We start from the raw sequence: 17,744 nt of genomic DNA on the forward strand, positions 1-17,744 counted from the left end.
TGATGATGATGATGGAGAAGCCTAGGGAGTGTCTACTAAGAAACTGTTGAACATTTTATATGCATTAACTCTTAATCCTTATTGAAAGTCTGTGAAGTAGAAATTATTCTTAGCCCCATTTCACAGATATGGCACCTGGAAGCCACAGGGTACCATGGCAAGAACAGCAGAGCTGCATTTTAAATCCAATTAGTCTGGTTCTGAGACTGTTCCTTTTACACTGCTTCTCCAGGAGAGGTTGCAAGACAGAACAGTCTTCTGAAATGTAATTCCAAAGGGACAGCATCTGCCCTGACCTCAGGATTTCACCAAGCTGGCCTCAGCCACATAGAATGCGAGGAATTTCAGAGGCTCTTCCATGACTTTCCGCGGCCAGCTTAGGGGTCCAGAGCAGCCTCTAGGACTCAAAGTGTCCATGAAGGCTGCATCTAAAGCACATACTGTCTTCCTTTAAACCTTAGGGCCAACACTTGCCATTCCACAGCCTGGCCTGCTTGCTTGAAAATCATGCACCTAAAACAAAAAGTGTTGCCCAAGGTGGCACTGGAAGAGGCAGAATTCAGAAAATCAGGCTGGGATTCCAGCCCTCTGTTAGATTCATTTTCCCCCCAAAAAAAAAGTTTTACTGAAGTCTGCTGGTCAATGACTCAGCCCATGTTAAGACACAATTCAGATTATTTCAATGGAATACACGCGTCCAGGGCCTGTTAGCTATTTGAACTGTAGATCATAGAAATCCATTGTTTTTCCCATGAAAAACTAATAGGAGGCAGTTGTCTGATAGCTATTCCTATGGGCAAAAACTATTGTTAATGGGAGAGGCTTTAATCGTCTTCTAATTAATGTTATCTTTTTTGTGCCCATATTTTAATTGATTTTTTTTCAATTAGGAACATACCGGAAAAAGATTCCAAAAATTACTTATTTTAAAATAAGCCATTAGAAAACCTCATCCTTCAATTATGCTTTTTCCTTCTCACAGCAACCTGATTCTGAAGTCTTTTCTTAGCCGAAGTTGCATTTATTCTATCCGAAGCCATGTAATTTAATGGCCATGTAATTCCAATAGCACCAATCTGCTGTTCTGTCAAGTACATATTACAGTTATTTAGCATCTTCCTTCCTACTGTCGAGAATCAACATGAGTATTGTGCATTAGAATCTTCCATGGTTGCTGATTTTAATAAACTTAATTCAACTTGAAGTTCGAACTTGATTCTAGCCATCTTTCCTAATCTAAATATTCCTGGAGTACAGATTATTCTTGGAAGAAGAAACTGCACAAATACAATGTTGATTCCATCAGAATTCTGTTACTGTTTTTAAAGATATGGTCTCCAAACAGTATAAACTTTAATAACATTAGAAATATGAAACATAATAATCAGCGTGTGCTTTAAATGTAGCATAAAGCATAAATCTGATCTCATTATTCTCCTGCTTAAAAACCTTCAACAGCAGGAAGTTCATACCCCTCAACTGAGCTCCCATTGTCTGGCTTCTGCCTCCTACTTCCTGCCTTACTTTATATCACTCCCCATACTCCTCACCATGCCCCTTCCCTGTGCTGGCCTTAGAGAACTGCGTGTCTGCCCCCAGATGGGACATTCTCCTGGCACACACTTCTCCTCTGCAGGACATTCCACACCCACAACACACATAACGCATACCAGACATACAACACACACACAATACACTTACAACATGCACACACTCCCCATGCATACATACAACACACATACCATTTACATAACACACACACACACATACAGCAAGCACAGAATACAAACACACACAACACACATAACGCATACCAGACATACAACACACACACAATACACTTACAACATGCACACACTCCCCATGCATACATACAACACACATACCATATACATAACACACACATACACATACAGCAAGCACAGAATACAAACACACACAACACACATAATACAGACACACACATATGCAGCACACATACAACAAACACAACACATGCAATACACACATATGCAGCACACACTTTGTTTATACATATAACACACACAAAATATACCTATCCCATACACACACAACACACAACACACTTCCACACACAACACACATACAACATCAACGCATGTCCCATTCACACAACGCACACACCATACATACTACACGCACAGAACACACACAACAGAAACACACAATATGTACAACACATACAACACACACACAACACACAATACACACAACACACATACACATACATGTAAACCATGATCACACACTACACACATAGCACACACACGACACACACACACAACACAACACACAAACATACGCACTTTGACCACCACTCACTCCCTTGCCAAGTTCCTGCTCATTTTTCAGGTCTCAGTTTAAATGTCTCTTCTCCAGAGACCTCCTCTATCCTGGGATCTCAGTTCTGACCCTCTCCCCCCATTCCTTCTTAGCATTCTTCTCTGGAACACGTATCACAACTTGTAACTAGACATGTTTTGTGAACACCTGTCTTCCCCACAAGACTGCAAACTTCATGGAAGGAGATACCATGTCTTGCTTTTCCTCACCTTTGCTTAGCTAGCACTAAGCACAATCCCTGGCACAAAGTAGGATCTCAAAAAATATTTGTTGAATGATTATTTCAGAAGAATGAATGAGACCTTATCCTGGAAGTATATGATCACCTGCTGGTTCCCTACCTGGCATGTCCCACGTGCATGAGCAAAGGCCTTGAGGGCTTATGTGACCCATGAGCTGGTCCCTGTTGTGAGCCCACCTGACTGTCCCTAGCTGGGGCTCTCAGATCCAAGTTCCTGGAAGGCTTTTCACAAGCACTCAGCAATGGTGCCTTCCATCTTCGCTCCACAGAAGTTGCAGCAGTCCCTGCCGCTAGGCACTGCACACTGCTTCCCTTATCTCTCCAGAAATAGTGCATTACCAAGAACTAAAAGGGTGGAAGAGTTAGAACAAAGCAAAACAAAAAACAAATCCTAGCTGCCGCAAGGAAGATGTTTCCCAGACACTTTTGTCTTTATTTCTTGGACTAAAACCAGGAGACACTATTTTTGACACCTCTGTTTTGTTTCACAATGATACATAAAGGCGCTTTACGCTTCTGCACACTGCCCTGTACCATTCGGCTGTGACAAGTTGCTTTGATAACCAACACTTTTGTACACTGATGCATATCCTGGCAAATCTTATGCCTTAACAGAAACTTCCTTACAAATTGTTCACTGTGTCAAGTAGCTTGTTTTATTTTGACAGCAGCTTTTCCATTAGGATTTTACAATCCTGTAGGATCCCTTACGAAAATTCTGTTCTCCCAGGGTTTGAATTGGTGTGCCTCGGACATCCATGGTGCATAATTCTTTAAAATATTAATACTAGATTGTACTGGGTTTCAGGGCTGTCTCTTAAAATATGGACACTTGCACGAATACCCTGTAGAACTGAAAATAATTTGAAACATAAAATATTTGAATAAGTATAATTAAGTAGCTTTTAATATGTTTGGTGTGGAAGAACCAAAGAGCCAATCAAAATACTAGTAAATGTATGATTCTGTACTTAACTGAAAATGAAATTTCATATAGAAACATTTCTCTCTTTTGATAATAACATTTACTCAGTGCTTACTATGTGCCAGGCATTTTATGTGCCTTCTGCATATGTTAACTCATTTAATTACACAAGAGCCCTGAGAGGAAGATACAATAATTATTTCATTGAACAGTTGAAGAAAAAAGTCAAGTAATTGCTCAAAGTCATGCAGCTAAGAAAAGGTTGAGCTAAGTTATGAGACTAGAACCTGTGGCTTGAGTACTCCTTCATCCCCCTACCCAGGGATAGGTCCAGGCAAATAATGTTTTCCATTCCCAAATCCCTATATATATATCTTATTATACCTAAAATTTTGTTATGCATCCTATTATTATACAAAGGATCATGGTAGATTTTTATCCTCCCTGGATTTTAACTATTGCTAGTGAATAGCTTGGCAGTGTGATGTAACTGAGTCAGGTAGGTCTGGATTTAAAATCTAGTTCTACCGCTTACCGGTTACATGGCCTTGGGAAAGTTCCTTAATCTTCTGAGCCCATCTGCTATTTTGTAAAGTAGGGACCATTATCACTGTTATAAGGAGAAAATGAAATAACCGTACATAAATCGCTTGGCGTGTAGGTGATCAATAATATTCTTTACTACAAGTTTGCAAGTAAGGACACCAGGAAATTACAGCAATTCTCACAAAAAAAGAAGGCTTCATTGATAAATTACTAGTACAGTGTTGTAAAATACTTTCTTTTTTTTTTTTTTTTTTTTTTTTGAGACGGAGTTTCGCTCTTGTTACCCAGGTTGGAGTGCAATGGCGCGATCTCGGCTCACTGCAACCTCCGCCTCCCGGGTTCAGGCAATTCTCCTGCCTCAGCCTCCCGAGTAGCTGGGATTACAGTAAAATACTTTCTATTAGGTGAAAATAGCTTATATGGTTCCCTACGAATCCCAGTTGTATCAAGAGGTAAGAGCATTTATAAAAAAATTGTATTTTTCCAGCCAAATTGAAATGTGTGTATGCAGCCACAAAGCATTGGATTTAAAGACTAGTGATTAAATTAACAATTATATGAGTGAATACAACTTAATAGCCATACTGGTAGAAATGTAGACTTTTCACTAATTCCATCCTCATCCTGTGGAATTCTGCTTTCCCAAGTCTTTCCATTAGACCCACCTCTGCACCCTGAATACAGGAGCCTTTCTAGGTGTCGGCTTCCAAGAGCAGTGTTTGTGGCTAAAGAGAGTTTGGATTGAGGTTGGAGAAGCCTGGGGTGGCTTACCCTCTATACAAGACATGCATTCTATGAAACCCTCCTTCATCCCAGCTGATGGGCTGTACTTACGTTTTGATCTCACGGACGCCTCTCATCACAAATGATAAAGTTGTTTTTGGCCACCTGATATAAAGGCAGCCAATTCAAAGACTGGGCACACACCTAGGTTGTAGGAGCCGGCTCAGTCTGTGCCTCTCTTGGAGATTTGATTTTAACAGAGAGACAAGTGATTGTCAAAGGAAGGAAGAAAAGGAAATAAAGTAAGAAATGGATGAAGGGAGTTGACAGGGGTGGAGGGACTGGTAAGCCATAAAGCAAAGAGATTTAGGATTAAAAATTTTTTAAAGATTCGATTTGCAAGAGAAGCAAATGAAGAGAGAAAAGAGAGATTCCTAGATTGCTTTGATTTAGATTAGTGTCCATGTTACCTCTATCTTTGCAGTAGACTTTCCAAATACTTGCCCTAGGATGTCCATTTATACATAGGAAGCTGAATGAAACGTCAACCATGTGAACTTGAGACTAAGGAGACATGTTGGCATTACCTATTGTTACAGACTCTTAATAGCAGTAAACAAGTACTTATTCATTTTGGCGTCCTTGGCACCTGCCTGGTTAACCTCCCCAAAGAGGGTGATGCAACTATTCATGCTGCTAACAGTAGATCCTCAGGACAGCATTTGTCGACTGGCACAGACAACCGGGACTAGAACAGGACCCATGTCTGCCCTTCTCCGTGGTAGTCAGGGAAGATTCAAACTCCGGAGAGGAAGTCTGAGCTGCCGAAAGTGCGGCTAAAATGAGTGGGAAGCAGAGTGAGAACTCCAGATGTTTAGAATTAGGATGACTATAAACAAATTCATTTCCCAGATCCCCCAAGCTTGCTTTTTAAAATTATTTTTATATCTGGTAAACAAATCAATTCTCTCTTTTCTTGGCTGAAAATGGACTAAATCTTTAGGGAAGTGTGATACTCAAACTGGTTCACAGTTTGCTCTTCTTTCTCCAGAAATTGTATAATTCACACATCATGTAATTCTTTCAATTGGTACTTTGAAAACTTGGGGATTATGTATAAACACCGCCATATGCAATTACGCTTCAAGACTGGTTTTATGTACCTTGTCACCTAATTACTCTTTTCCTTTGTTTTACCAGCTTTGGCATCCAAATATTACTTTAGCCATAGACACGTCACTATGTCACATCGTGACATCAGATTTGATATTCCTGTCATGGGAGTAACTCCTGTGATGAGGGTAAGGCGGGCATATAAGAGTGACAGCTTTTGTGTAGCAAAGTAATCACTTGTGGATGATTATTTGAGCTCAAGCCTGAAAATTTCATCTATGTGTATATCACCCTGCACCACTATTGCCTCTTCATCAATAAGCTGAAAGAAAGAATGTTTTCAGCTAATATGGAACACACATTTAAAATTCTTATTACTTTCCACTCCACAAATTTATTACATAATTATTCATATTTGGACATTGCTCTAGCATGTACAAACAAGTATATAGCAAGTTCGAAAACTTTTTGATAGCCCACAATAGATGTGCCCTTCTGATTTCCTTCCATACTGTGTAGTGGAAGGACCTTTCCTTTCTCTCAGCAGTCACACTTATTTGGAATCTTTTGTCAGGGTTTAGAATCATTAAGAAAGAAAAGAAAGAAGGAAGGAAGGAAGAAAGAAAGGAAGGCAGGAAGGAGAGAAAGAGAGAAAGAGACAGAGAAAGAAAGAAAAGAAAGAAAAAAACAAAGACAGAAAAAAACAAAGAAAGAAACAAAGAAAAAGGAAAAATCCTCAGGAAGCTTCTTTACTTTACAGGTTCAAGCAACCTTGATAATCATGTAATGTGTGATTCACTTTTCCCCAACAAACACACATCAGTGTGCGTGCGCACACACGCACACACACACACACACTCTTACACACAGCATCCTTGCTTTTGTATATAAAAAGTGATTGTTCAAAAGTTGACTTAGGAGTTGCAAGCTACTTACAACAATCCTAAAACCAAAACTTGTTTTTACAGGGCCGTTGTTCAAGAGAGAACTGCAAGTATCTTCACCCTCCGACACACTTAAAAACTCAACTAGAAATTAATGGGAGGAACAATTTGATTCAGCAAAAAACTGCAGCAGCAATGCTTGCCCAGCAGATGCAATTTATGTTTCCAGGAACACCACTTCATCCAGTGGTGAGTACGTCTTATTCAGTGATGAGTTGAATGGTTTCAGTGTTGGTATGGATGATGCCACATTGACCTAGGGTGGTCTCTTTCCACTTTGTCACTTTGGTTACAGTGAAAGCAAATAGCTTTAAAGCTCAATAGATGAAGGAAAATAGGCTTTTAAAAAATTAATAGAAAAGTATTTGTGGAAACAGGAAACTAAGACAATTTCTAATCAATATCTGGGAAATCTGTATCACTCCAACTCTTTTCATCAGTAAACTCTATATCTCAGCCGTCTTAGAACAGAAATCGTTTTAACATGTTCATTTACAGTGTGAATTAATAATCTCTGTATCAATGAGTTTGAGATGCCTACAATGTTTTTAGCTATGTCGCTCTCTGACACCATTTAAAGGATGAGGAAAGTGAGAAACCAGAGAAGTTCAATGATTTTCCCCAATGTCTTGCAGCAAATAAATCTTGGAGCTGGGACTTAACTCAGACATGTTAGCAGAGCGTTTTCTGCAGTCTGTTCCAGGCAGATTCTAGTAACAGCCCCAAAGAAGGATGTCAAAGGCAGCACCACCAAGGAAAACCCTACCTGAGTCACTAAACTCTCCTGCCTTTCAGAGGCCCGAGAAAGGTGTGACAGCTCTGACCATTGTCACAAGATCAAACACTGGAGGGACTTAAGTATATGAATACATGTTGCACAGTATTTTTTCCCTGATTTCACCCTGTCTGAAAGTACATCATTAAAGGTCTGGAAATTGTTTTAGGAATGAGACCCTTTGGGGAAAGGAGTGCATTTAATTTTAGTGGGTTTCACTTACATTTGTGAATTATTTGTCAGAAACAAGCTCACTTAAAAAAAAAAAGCCAAAGTGAGTGAAATTTGTTTGTTTTTAAGAAATATGTGAACAAAAGACTTTTGTTTAAAAATCAATGTTTATTGTAGGAAAAGTCTGCATGACTGAAACCTGCTAAATTAGGAGGGATGGCTACCAGCAAATTCAATTTTCTTGTGTTCCCTGTGAGATGGGGTGTGGAGGGCAGGGCCCACCCAAAGGAGGGTAGAGAATCTGGCAGGTTGTCAGCCATTCTGCCTGTCTCCAGGTTTCTGCAGAGAGTAGCCAGGAAACAGCTCTGCCCGGAAATGCCAGGTGCTGAGGGCTCCAAGATAAATAAGATACAGTCTTTTGGGAATAGACAGACACAGGAAAAGGGCAAAGTAAAATTCAGGCACAGGAAACGATGACAGTGGATGAGGAAATTCTGCCTGGAGAAAGTCTCAAATAAGCCTGTCTTAAAGGGTGAGTAAGAGCTCACCCAGATTAAGGACTAGACACAGATAGAGTTCTGAACGTATTTAATCCCCAAAATAGGCATTTAAGTGGTTTTGTTGAAACTACACACATGTATAATTTATGGTTCTCTCTTTATTGATGCATATAAACTATTTTATTAATTTACCTAAATGCTAAAATATTTAGTTATACAGATTAAATAATGACTACAGCAATAACTTTAGAGCCAGCAAGGTCAACATAATAACACATTATGTGTCTCAGTTGCTTGACTCATACACATCCTATCTACTTAGAATTAATAAGGACTGACCCCGGTACTCAATGTTGGTGATGTGAAGAGAATCTCATTCCTGCTGTTAACCATTAGTTGAACTTTTTTTTGAAAGTTATGTTTATTGTTGTCTCAAATATTAATTAGAAGTTCATAATCACCATTTTCCTATGAAAAAGGAATATTACACTTAAATCTTTTCATAGAGGTTTTTAAAACACTGGAAGTATTAGAATAAAAACTGTGACATGCTTAAAAATGATCAACTCTACAAACAAATTAATTCAGTCTCAGAAATGAATTAGTAGCCTAATAGAGTACAGGTGGCTGAATAATGGCTCTCAGAGGTACCTGGAACCTATAAATGTCACCTTATATGGAAGCAGGGGCTTTGCAGATGGGATTAAGTTAAGAATCTTGAGATGGGGAGACCCTCCTGGATTGAATGCAATTACGAGCATCCTTCTAAGAAAGAGGGAGAGTTAGCACAGACAGAAGAGGAACAAGGCTGTGTGACCACAGAGGCAGATTGGAGTCATGTGGCCACAATCAGAGGAACACCAGCAACCACCAGAAGATGGAAAAGTCAAGAAATGGATTCTCTCCTAGAGCCTCTGGAGAAAACATGGTTCTGCCAACTCCTTGATTTTGGCTCAGTGAAACTGATTTGGATCTTCTGGCCTCCTGGACTAAAAAGGGATAAATGTGTGTCGTTCTAAGACAACACAACGGGTTTATAGTAATTTATAGCTGCTTACAGCTGTTACCAGAAACTAATAGATGCAGAAATTGCTTAAGACAAGTCAATTGATAAAGAGAGTCTCAAGAATCAAACTTCTTTATAGCACTGTGGATACTTCTTCTATTTCCTCCTTCTTCTGTCCACTCTTGAACCCATTCTACTGCTATCTCTCACCAGTGTCCTCCACATTACCAAATCAATGGTCACTTTTTGCCTTCATTGTTGCGATGGTCTGAATGTTTATGTCCCACCAAAATTCACATGTTGAATCCTAACCTCCAAGGGTCTATAGAAAGCAATTAAATTAGGTCCTGAGGGTGAAGCCCTCATGAATGGAATCAGTGCCCTTATAAGAAGAGACATGGAAGAGACCCCTCACCCACCTGCCATGTGCAGACACAGCAAGAAGGCGCTGTCTGTGAACTAGGGAGCTGATTCTCATCAGACATCAAATTTGCCAGCACCTTGATTTGGGGTGGCAAAACTGTGAGAAATTCAATTCTGTTGTTTCTAAGCCACTCGGTTTATGGTATTTTCTAAAAGCAGCCAAAAGGGACTAAGACAATTTATTCTACCTCTCAGCAATACTCAACTCATGTGACCAACGTCTCCTTTGTTAAACACTCCTTCCTCCCTGATCACTCCTTCCTCTGTCTCCATTGCTCACCGTGTTCCCTTTCTGTATGCCGAAGTTCCAAGAGCTGGATATTTCTTTCCATCTACCCTCTCCCTTGTGGTCACATCCATTCCTGTGACTGTCAATCATCTAAAGTCTGAGAACCCCCAAATGTATGCCTCTGTCTCAGCCTCTTCTCTGAGCCCCAGGCTCATAAATCCACCTTTCGACTGGCCTCACCTTTAAATTTCTTACAGGAACTTGACACGTTCAAAATCAAGTTCTTCCCATTTTTAGTAAACAGTACTATCAACCGGCAATCTCACTCCAAAACCTAGTGGACTCTTTCCTGAACACTCTCTGACATCCAGTTCATCAGCAAGTCCTGTCATATCTGCCCTGAACCCCATACATTCCCCTACATCTCAGCACCCTCATCTGAGCCACCATTAACCTTTTATCAGAATACCATAAAAGCATTTAACTTCCTAATCTCTAAATATCCAGTCTTCCATTACTCCATTATGTCTGATATACAACAACCAGAGCAATCTTTTTAAAACATAAAAGGATCCTATCACTTCCTTATGTAAAGCCCCTCAATGATTTCCCATTTTACTGGGACAAAACTGAAACTCTGACCTTGACCGTGACCTATGGCTTCTGTGATCTGGTCACCACCCTGCCTACATTGCCAGGTGAACATTGTCAGTTCATGCGTGCCCCCAGCCTCTGCCTTTGCTGGCCTGTCCATGTACTAGTGCTCTTCACACATTAACTCACCTCATTCATAAGGACTCCAGGTGCACCCTTGCAACCCGCCTACAACCCTCAGCCTTCTCTACCAGAGAGTCCTCCTCCTTTTCTGCTTATCCATACAAACAAACTGTAATTTTGTTTTCTTCTTTTTCATTAGGGCTTCAGTTTAATCAATGTACACAGTATTCTGGCACTATGTCTACACCAATAAATATTTATTAAGGGAATGAAAATTCAAGCTTTTCTCTCCTCTTACAACCATTCTGTCTCAAATTCACAATATTTGAAAAGTCCCCTTCATTTATTCCTCCTAGCAGCTTTTCTCTCCCCAATTCCTGATAGGACAGGAATTCTTCCCTCCCACCCTCCCACATGGGCACGCCCATGTGTCATATGTGCATTCAAGATAAAGCAGCAAATGTGGATGACCTTTAGGAGGATGGAGACGGAAAAGCCCCACAGGACAAGTCTTGCATGTGTCTTCTGCTCTCCAGAGCTGCTTCTGGCAGTAGAGGGAGGAGACTTTTAGCCAGTGTCGGGCACCTATCTTTTAAAGCAGAAGCATTCTAAACGAGTGGAACAACAGCATTCTTGCCTATTGACTGGACTTTTGAGCCATGAAATGCCTCAGGCCACTTAACCAATACCCTTAGCTAAGCCCCCTTGCTGCTACAAAATAGCAAAGAATGTGCATGTGTGCGTGAGACTGTGTTGTAAGTACATAAGTGTGTGTAGTGACTGTACGTGTGGAAGTGTGTAGTATGTTTATAATGAGTATATGTATGCATGCAGGTGTGCAGTGAGTGTATATATGTGTGCAAGTGTGTTGTGAGTGCATGTGTGTTGTCTGTATTGAATGTGTTTGTGTTGCATGTGTATTGTAAGTGTATATGTGTTGTGTGTAGTGAATGTATTTGTGGTGTACGGGTGTGTTGTGAGTATATGTGAGTGTACATGAGTTTGTTGTGTGCATGAGTGTGCTGTGAGTGTAGTGTGTATGTTGAGTGTATATGAGAGTAAAGAGTGTGTTGTGTGTGTTAGTGTTGTGTTGTGTGTTCTCTGTAATGAGTGTATAGTGTGTTGTAAGTCTACAAGAATATTGTGTATATGAACATATGTGAATGTGAGTGTATATGAGTGTACATAAGTGTATTGTGTGTGAGATGAGTGTATTGTGTGTGTGACCATGTGAGTGTGCTGTGTGTAGTGAATGAGTGTACATGAGTGTTGTGTTTTAGTGTGTGTGAGTATATGAGTGTATGTGTGTGTATGTGTGTACGTGTATAGTGTGTGTTAGTGTACATCAGTGCATTGTGAATGTATGTGTGTACATGAGTGTATTATGTGTGTGTATATTAGTGTGTTGAGTATATATGTGTAGTGTGTGTATGTGCATGCATAAGTGTGTTGTATGTGTTATGAGTGTATGTGTGTATATGAGTATATGGTGTGTGTATTGAGTGTACATGTGTTTTGTGTCTACATGAGTGTGTTATGTGTGAGTGTAAATGAGTGCATTGTTTTATGTGAGCATACAGTGTGTGGACAAATGTGTGTACTGTGTGAGTATATTGGTGTGTGTTTTGTGTTGCATATGTATGTAGTGTATGTGAGTGTACAAGTGTGTTGTGTTGAATGCATACAAGTGTATGTGACTGTTGTGTGTGTGTGCACGTTGTGTGTAGTATGAGTGTACCTGAATGTGTTTTGTGTGTTGTGAGTGTACATGAGTGTATTTGTGAGTGTGTGGGGATGTGGGGATGTTGTAAGTGTGGTGTGTGTGTTGTATGTGATGTGTGTGTTTTGAGTGTATCAGTGTACATGAGTTGTATGTATTATGTGTACAAGTGTGTTTGTGTATGTGTGTGTATGTGTTGTGTGTATGTGGGTGTGTTGTGAATGTGAGTGTACATAAGTGTGTTGAGTGTGTTGTGTGAGTGTACGAGTGTTTACGTGTAAGTGTATGTGTGTGTGTTTTGAGTATATGAGTATACATGAGTGTGTGTGTTGTGTGAGTATGTGTATCTGAGTGTAGTGTGTATATGTGTGCACAGGAGTGTTATGTGTTTTGAGTGTGCATTGTGTGTAGTGAGTGTACATGAGTGTGTTTTGAGTGTATAAGTGTTGTGTGTATACATGTGTGTTGTGTCTGTGGGTGTGTTTTGAGTGTGCATGTACAGTTGTGTTGTGTATGTGTCAGTGTATGTGAGTGGATTGTGTATGGGAGTGTGTAGTAAGTGCACATGAGTGTGCTGTGTCTGTGGGCATGTTTTGAGTGTGTGTACGTGTTGTATTTTGAGTGTATGAGTGTTGTGTGTGAAGTGTCTACACGAGTGTGTTGTTTTGAGTGTATGAGTATTGTGTGTGTGAGCACATATGTGCGTGTCTGTGGGTGTGTTTTGAGTGTGAGTGCACATGTGTGTTGTGTTGTGTGTGTCAGTGTATGTGAGTGGATTGAGTGGGAGTGTGTAGTGAGTGTATATGAGTGTTGTCTGTGGGTGCGTTTTGAGTGTGTATGAGTGCATGAGTGTGTTGTGTTATGTATGTGTGTCAGTGTCTGTGAGTGGGTTGTGAGTGTGTGGGAGTGTGTATAGTGAGTGTACGTGAGTGTGTTGTCTGTGGGTGCGTTTTGAGTGTGTGTGAGTGTACATGAGTGTGTTGTGTTGTGTGTGAGTGTATGTGAGTGGGTTGTGAGTGTATGGGAGTGTGTTGTGTTGTGTATGTGTGTCAGTGTATGTGAGTGGGTTGTGAGTGTATGGGAGCGTATATAGTGAGTGTATATGAGTGCGTTGTGTCTGTGGGCATGTTTTGAGTGTGTGTGAGTGCACATGAGTGTGTTGCGTATGCGAGTGTATGTGAGTGGGTTGTGAGTATATGGGGGTGTGTGTTGTGTGTATATGAATGTGTTGTGACTATGAGTTGTGTATATGTGCGTTGTGTGTGTGAGTGTGTGGATGTGTTTGTCATCTTTGAACCCGGACCTGATGCCCTGGGAAGGAAAGCAGGGCATGGAAGACTGCGGAGAGAAACACGGGAAGGTGGAGTGGAGACCGGGGCAGAAACTCTCAAGACCAGCGTTTCAGAAGCGATTTTCTTCAAGGAGGCTTTCCGCGAATCTTGTCCTCTGGCCTCTTTAGCTGTGGCTGAGAGCTGAGAGATGACGTGGACCAAATGGGTCCTGTCTCAGACAGCCTGGCAGCAGCACTTCTGAGAAACTGCAGGGCTAATTCTCCCAAGCTGTAGTTGGTGCGCTTCCAGGAACAGAATCATTGGAAGGTGCTGCCCTTTTCTTTTCTCAGCCGCCGGCTGAGAACCAAACGCAGACACCGGGATCCGTTGTTGGCGGAGATTCTACCTCGGGAGTTTCATTTGAATCCAGGATCCGAGAACCACTTTTCCAAGGCAGCAGATCCCGCGCCTCCTGTCTGTAAGGCCCAGGCAGGCTGTGGGACGCGTTCCTGTGCAACGCTCCACCAACGCTCTCTGCATTGGCTCCAAAAACATACGGGCACTGATTTGTGGGGGGTTCTTTTTCCTCTTTTGTTTTACGAAGTAACCAACAAAATCTAGTAATTGCAGAAGAGTGGACGCGGCCTCAGACTAGGAGTCAGGAGTCCCGGGGTGTTCGGCCTTGACTGTGCCTTGCAGCACTGACCTTGGGTTATCCGTTTAGCGTCTCTCCTTTAAACTGCTTTCACCTGGAAGGCCGGGCCGTTCTTGCTGCCACACTTGCTTTCCATGGATTTGAGAAGATTAAAGAAGACAAGTGTGAGAACGCCTTGAGAACGACCAGAACCTTTCCCAGATGTAAAGCATTATTATCCAGAATAATATTCACACGGAGTGAACGTCTCTGCAAATCCCCCTAACTATATTTTTTAACGAATCAACTTCAATGAAAAACACACTACATCAAAAAGGAAAATAACCAACTGCACCTGTCTTTGTAAGGCCTATGAACTTGCAACGTTCAGTTTCATGTGACAGAAAATATTTTTTCAGTCGACATTTCAAAAGGAAAGAGAAAATGTGTGCTGTAATTTTACTCACTTTTATACCCCTACTATACTGCTATACTCGTTACATCTCTGTCGTAGAACTGTTCGATAATTTGAGGCCAAAAAAGACTTGATCAATATTGATTTTTACAGTAGTAATGCTAGGTGCTTTTTATTGAGTTCTGACCATGGGAAATGGGGGTGCAATAACACCTCATGCTGCCCAACCCTTTCAGCTAAGTAGTTTCACTTCCTCGTTGCAGATTAGAAAATTAAAGCCCAGGGAGGTTAATTTCCTACCCAGGTTAAAAATCATAAGTGTCAGAGCACTAGATTTGAATTCAGGTCTCTCTGAGTCTAACATCTATGGTTTTACTTTAAAATAATACTAGTTCTCTATGAACTATGTTATTGCCATCATCAATAAAACATACTGGAATATTCCTTTTTGACTATGAGCTCAGATGAACAAGTAGCATACATTTTTGAAGGCAGAAGTTAGCTAATTGGAATCGATTTGTCGATATCCAAAAATGATTTTGGGAAATGAGTTTTGAGGTTCTCAATCCTATCGACAAGCCAAAGTACAGCCTGTATTTGTGGCACCATGCTAACCCTGGCTTCCAATGATCTGCGGGCTGGGAGGTCTGAGAATTTGCTTCCAGAGAAAATAAAAATGGAAATATGGGGGAGGGCTCTTTTATCTAAATGTTTATGTTGATAATTCGTCTCTGGGTTGAAATACACATTTAGTCCAAGTATTGTAAGACTACGTTCACTCCTCACATGTGACAGTGGTCCCCAAATTTGGCCATGCATAGGATCATTTAGTAAAATTCAAAAATGTAAATATCAAGGTCTCAGCCTACACCTATTGGGTCAGAATTTATCTCTATTTGAAAAATCTCCCCCAGGCATTTCTGACAGAGCTAGTCCACTGAATCACTGATGTGCTGTGATTTATGACCTTTCAGAATTGATTCTTTTTAAAAATCCTAACATTACATAGTCCTTAGACCATTTAAATCACTTAGCTTTTTCTCCGGTAGCGCTAAATTATAAAAGCTACAGTTACTGAAAATCACAACTTTCTATAATTATGACTCATTGAGTAACATACACATATAAACTTTTGTTTATAGTCAAGGGAGAAAAAATCCTCACTGCTGTCTATTTCCCACGTTCACACCTTATGATGCAACGTTCTCCCAAAGTGGATTTTATGTCTGAGCCATAAAGATCTAAGAGCTCCTTGTGGGAGTGCTGAGACAGTACCCTTGTAACACCTTTAGAACCACCCCTTCCAGCCACTTCGAAAATAGGCTTTCCTTCCTGTCTGATAACTGCCTGCACAAACTGTCAGTAATTTACTGTTCTCTATCATGAGTATTCATAAGAGATATTTTTCTGTTACTGCTATAAAGAAAAAAGGTTTACTAAACGTAAGTTATTTTTCCCATATGTTAAACAATTCATCCAGGGTCATAAATAGGCAAAAGAATGTCACCCACAATGTAGAAACAGAGAATACACATGACAAGCATAGTTCAGTGCTAAAAGTGTGACAAGTAGCAGTAAAATTCAGTGTTACAAAATTGCATTAATATATGATTACAAATATCTGAAAACAGGTTAAAAATCATCTGTAATTAACAAACAAACAAACAGAAAGAAGCATTCAGGTCCAATTCTGTGTACAATTTATTCTAAGAAAAGTCTTTAGTATTTTAAATTACTTAACAAGGTTTGTTCTCTTAACTGTACATTATTTCCTTTCTAAAAGGCAGAATGATTTACATATTTTTAGGTGGAGCTTTTAAAAATAATCATTACCTCAACTCACTAGCATAGTTCTTCTTATTCCTAGATGAGGAATATGGTGTCAGAGAGCAAATTTAATAAGGTTCTGTATGCTCTTGTCACTGCTGTGTTTATTTTGTGATCTAGGAAACCAAACCAACTTTTAATGGCCAATTGAAAAATTGATTAAAAAGCTTTTTCATAAAACCTTTTAGGAAGGGAAGACTGACTGGATCTAGACATAGTTGAACTAGAGAAAAAAAAATCATAGGTTGATTTGAAAACTACATATGAATTTTGGGAATGTACATGCCAATGATGGAAACATACTGGTAAGTCTGGGCAAAATAAAATTGCGAGTAAGCTCCGCTGTTTGAGAATGCATAGACTTAGGCAACTTGAAAATCAGGCTATAATCAAGGGGTTTCATTACTCCTTTCCCTTTGAGAAACATGTAGAATAAATTAAAGATTATCAGTCAGGATTCTACAGGTTTCACTACCTTAGTGTTACGATATTTAATAGTTCGGAATATTGAGTAATTAGAGTTGAAATTATTTTTTTGTTGTTGAGAACACTTTCATAGAGACAAAAGCTTAATCTAGTTCCTGTAACTAGAGATTTCTATGGTGTTGTCTCATATTTCTGTATGATTTAGGGAAGAAAGAGTCTCTGTGGATTTCATTTTTAATACAGGTCAGCATTGAACTATACAACTAACACAAAGAGTATATGATGAATGCATTTTGCTCAAATGAAATTTGCTGGTAATTTTTTTTAAGTTTTATTCTAAAGAACTCTTTCTCCTGTGTTGTCTTCCTTTACCAGCCCACTTTTCCTGTAGGTCCCGCAATAGGGACAAACACGGCTATTAGCTTTGCTCCTTACTTAGCACCTGTAACCCCTGGAGTTGGGTTAGTCCCAACGGAAATTCTGCCCACCACGCCTGTTATTGTTCCCGGAAGTCCACCGGTCACTGTCCCGGGCTCAACTGCAACTCAGAAACTTCTCAGGACTGACAAACTGGAGGTACTTCAATTCTATTTGTATTTTGAGATGCGTTTGTGGTACAAGTATGTTTCTGTATAAGTGATTGCTTGTGAGATAGAATTCGGTCCTGCAAAACAGCCATGTACACACACACACACACACACACCCCACACACACACTCTTACCCAAAACCCATGCATTCATAACTCTATGGTTTGAAGTTAAGGCCAAGTATAA

At 40.1% G+C, this 17,744-nt stretch overlaps 1 protein-coding gene across 8 annotated transcripts in view; it reads left to right on the forward strand.

The window, feature by feature from the left end:
• MBNL2 (muscleblind like splicing regulator 2) overlaps positions 1–17,744 on the forward strand; it is a 175,316-nt gene that overhangs the window by 106,160 nt on the left and 51,412 nt on the right. For all 8 annotated transcript variants that reach the window (XM_008992244.5, XM_017970047.4, XM_017970052.4 and 5 more), the window contains exons 3-4: positions 6,881–7,045; positions 17,346–17,546. In XM_008992244.5, coding sequence (XP_008990492.1) covers positions 6,881–7,045; positions 17,346–17,546 — 366 coding nt within the window. The remainder of the gene's footprint in view (positions 1–6,880; positions 7,046–17,345; positions 17,547–17,744) is intronic.

Source organism: Callithrix jacchus, chromosome 1 (assembly GCF_049354715.1).
Source record: "Callithrix jacchus isolate 240 chromosome 1, calJac240_pri, whole genome shotgun sequence".
Taxonomy (NCBI): Eukaryota; Metazoa; Chordata; class Mammalia; order Primates; family Cebidae; genus Callithrix; species Callithrix jacchus.